General features: G+C 41.9%; 1 protein-coding gene across 1 annotated transcript in view; it reads left to right on the top strand.

Moving 5' to 3' along the window:
- Positions 1 to 278: 278 nt before the first annotated feature.
- Positions 279 to 1,388, top strand: part of LOC109974680 (netrin-G1-like) — a 145,705-nt gene continuing 144,595 nt past the window's right edge. The window contains exon 1 of the mRNA XM_020625013.1: positions 279 to 496. Within this exon, the coding sequence (XP_020480669.1) occupies positions 279 to 496 (218 nt within the window). The remainder of the gene's footprint in view (positions 497 to 1,388) is intronic.

The raw sequence follows: 1,388 nt of genomic DNA, 5'->3' as shown, positions 1-1,388 counted from the left end.
TTGTATAGGCTATTAGGTTCGGGGTCTTTCTTCTTCCGGGCTGCCTGCGAGCAGCTTTGGGGGTGGAAGATGCCTGGATGTGTAATGTTAATTCTTGCCTGTGACCCTTTGAATAAACCAGCACGGTTATATTTTTTTATATACTCAAGTGGTCCGCTTTGTCTCACTGAGTTCCTGGTTTGAAAGAACTGGACGTGGCTTTATAATAGAATAGAGCCTTTACACCCCAACTGTTGGTTATAAAGAACAGGCCTGTCAACTCTTCAAAATTTTTGTACATGGCTGACATGTCCCTGGTGTCCTATGTGCCAAAGAAAGGCAAGAATGTTCTTCTGATGAGTACATTGCACAGGAATGGGAAAATCTGTGGCCAAAAACCACAGATCATCATGGACTACAGTGCCACAAAAGGAGGGGTGGACAACATGGACAAGCTGGTGACTGCTTACAGCTGCAAGAGGACACTACGCTGGCCACTGGTGATTGTCTTTGACATGTTGGACATCTGACACCACCCGTGCTCTGTGGAGACGCTACAGACAGGCGGAGTGGAAATGGAAGAAGGATGGCCTGCACGTCTCCCTGGACATTTTAAGGGATAGCCTGGTCTCATATCAGAAAGCTGTAAATGATGCTAAAACCCAGTCTTTATTTAATATCATTTTGAATAACAGTCAGCATCCCAGAGTTCTTTTCATTACTATTAATTCGGTAATTAACCCTGTTGTTGCTTTGGCCACTGAGGGGTCGGGGCTGTCCTGTAATGTGTTCCAGAGTTATTTCAGTGACAAAGTCTGGGCTATTAGACAAAATATTCCCAAGGTTCCACTCTCTATACCACCTGTATCTCAGTCACTGTTTACTCTGGAAACCTTTAATCCTATCTCTCTGCCTCAACTCAAAAAATGTGTGTTACAGCTAAAGTCTGCCTCCTCCCCCCTGGATCCTGTCCCAGCCAGGATAATTAAGGAGGTCATTGATACTGTGGGGCCCACTTTGCTCATATTTCTTAACTGCTGTCTTAGGTTGGGCACGGTCCCCACCGCCCTTAAGCATGCTGAAAGCTATTTTCCAGTTCTTTTAACCAGGAACTCAGAGAGACGAGGCAGTCCACTTGGATATAAAAAATCGTGCTGGTTTATTCAAAGGATCACAGGTACACTGCAAAAACTGAAATCTAAGTAAGATAAAATATCTTAAATCAAGGCAATATATACTTGTTTTTTGTCTGACAAGATATTTTTCCTAAGTAGGCCATTTTATATGAGAACATTTCATTTATTTCAAGCTTTTTTATCCTATATTATCTTGATAAGTTATTATACCTTGTCAGTGAGATTTTATTACTAGTTCTGAGTATCTTAATGCTTGAAACAAGATTTACAAAA

Source organism: Monopterus albus, unplaced genomic scaffold (assembly GCF_001952655.1).
Source record: "Monopterus albus unplaced genomic scaffold, M_albus_1.0 scaffold343.1, whole genome shotgun sequence".
Lineage (NCBI taxonomy): Eukaryota > Metazoa > Chordata > Actinopteri > Synbranchiformes > Synbranchidae > Monopterus > Monopterus albus.
This window is presented reverse-complemented; position numbering and strand designations above follow the sequence as displayed.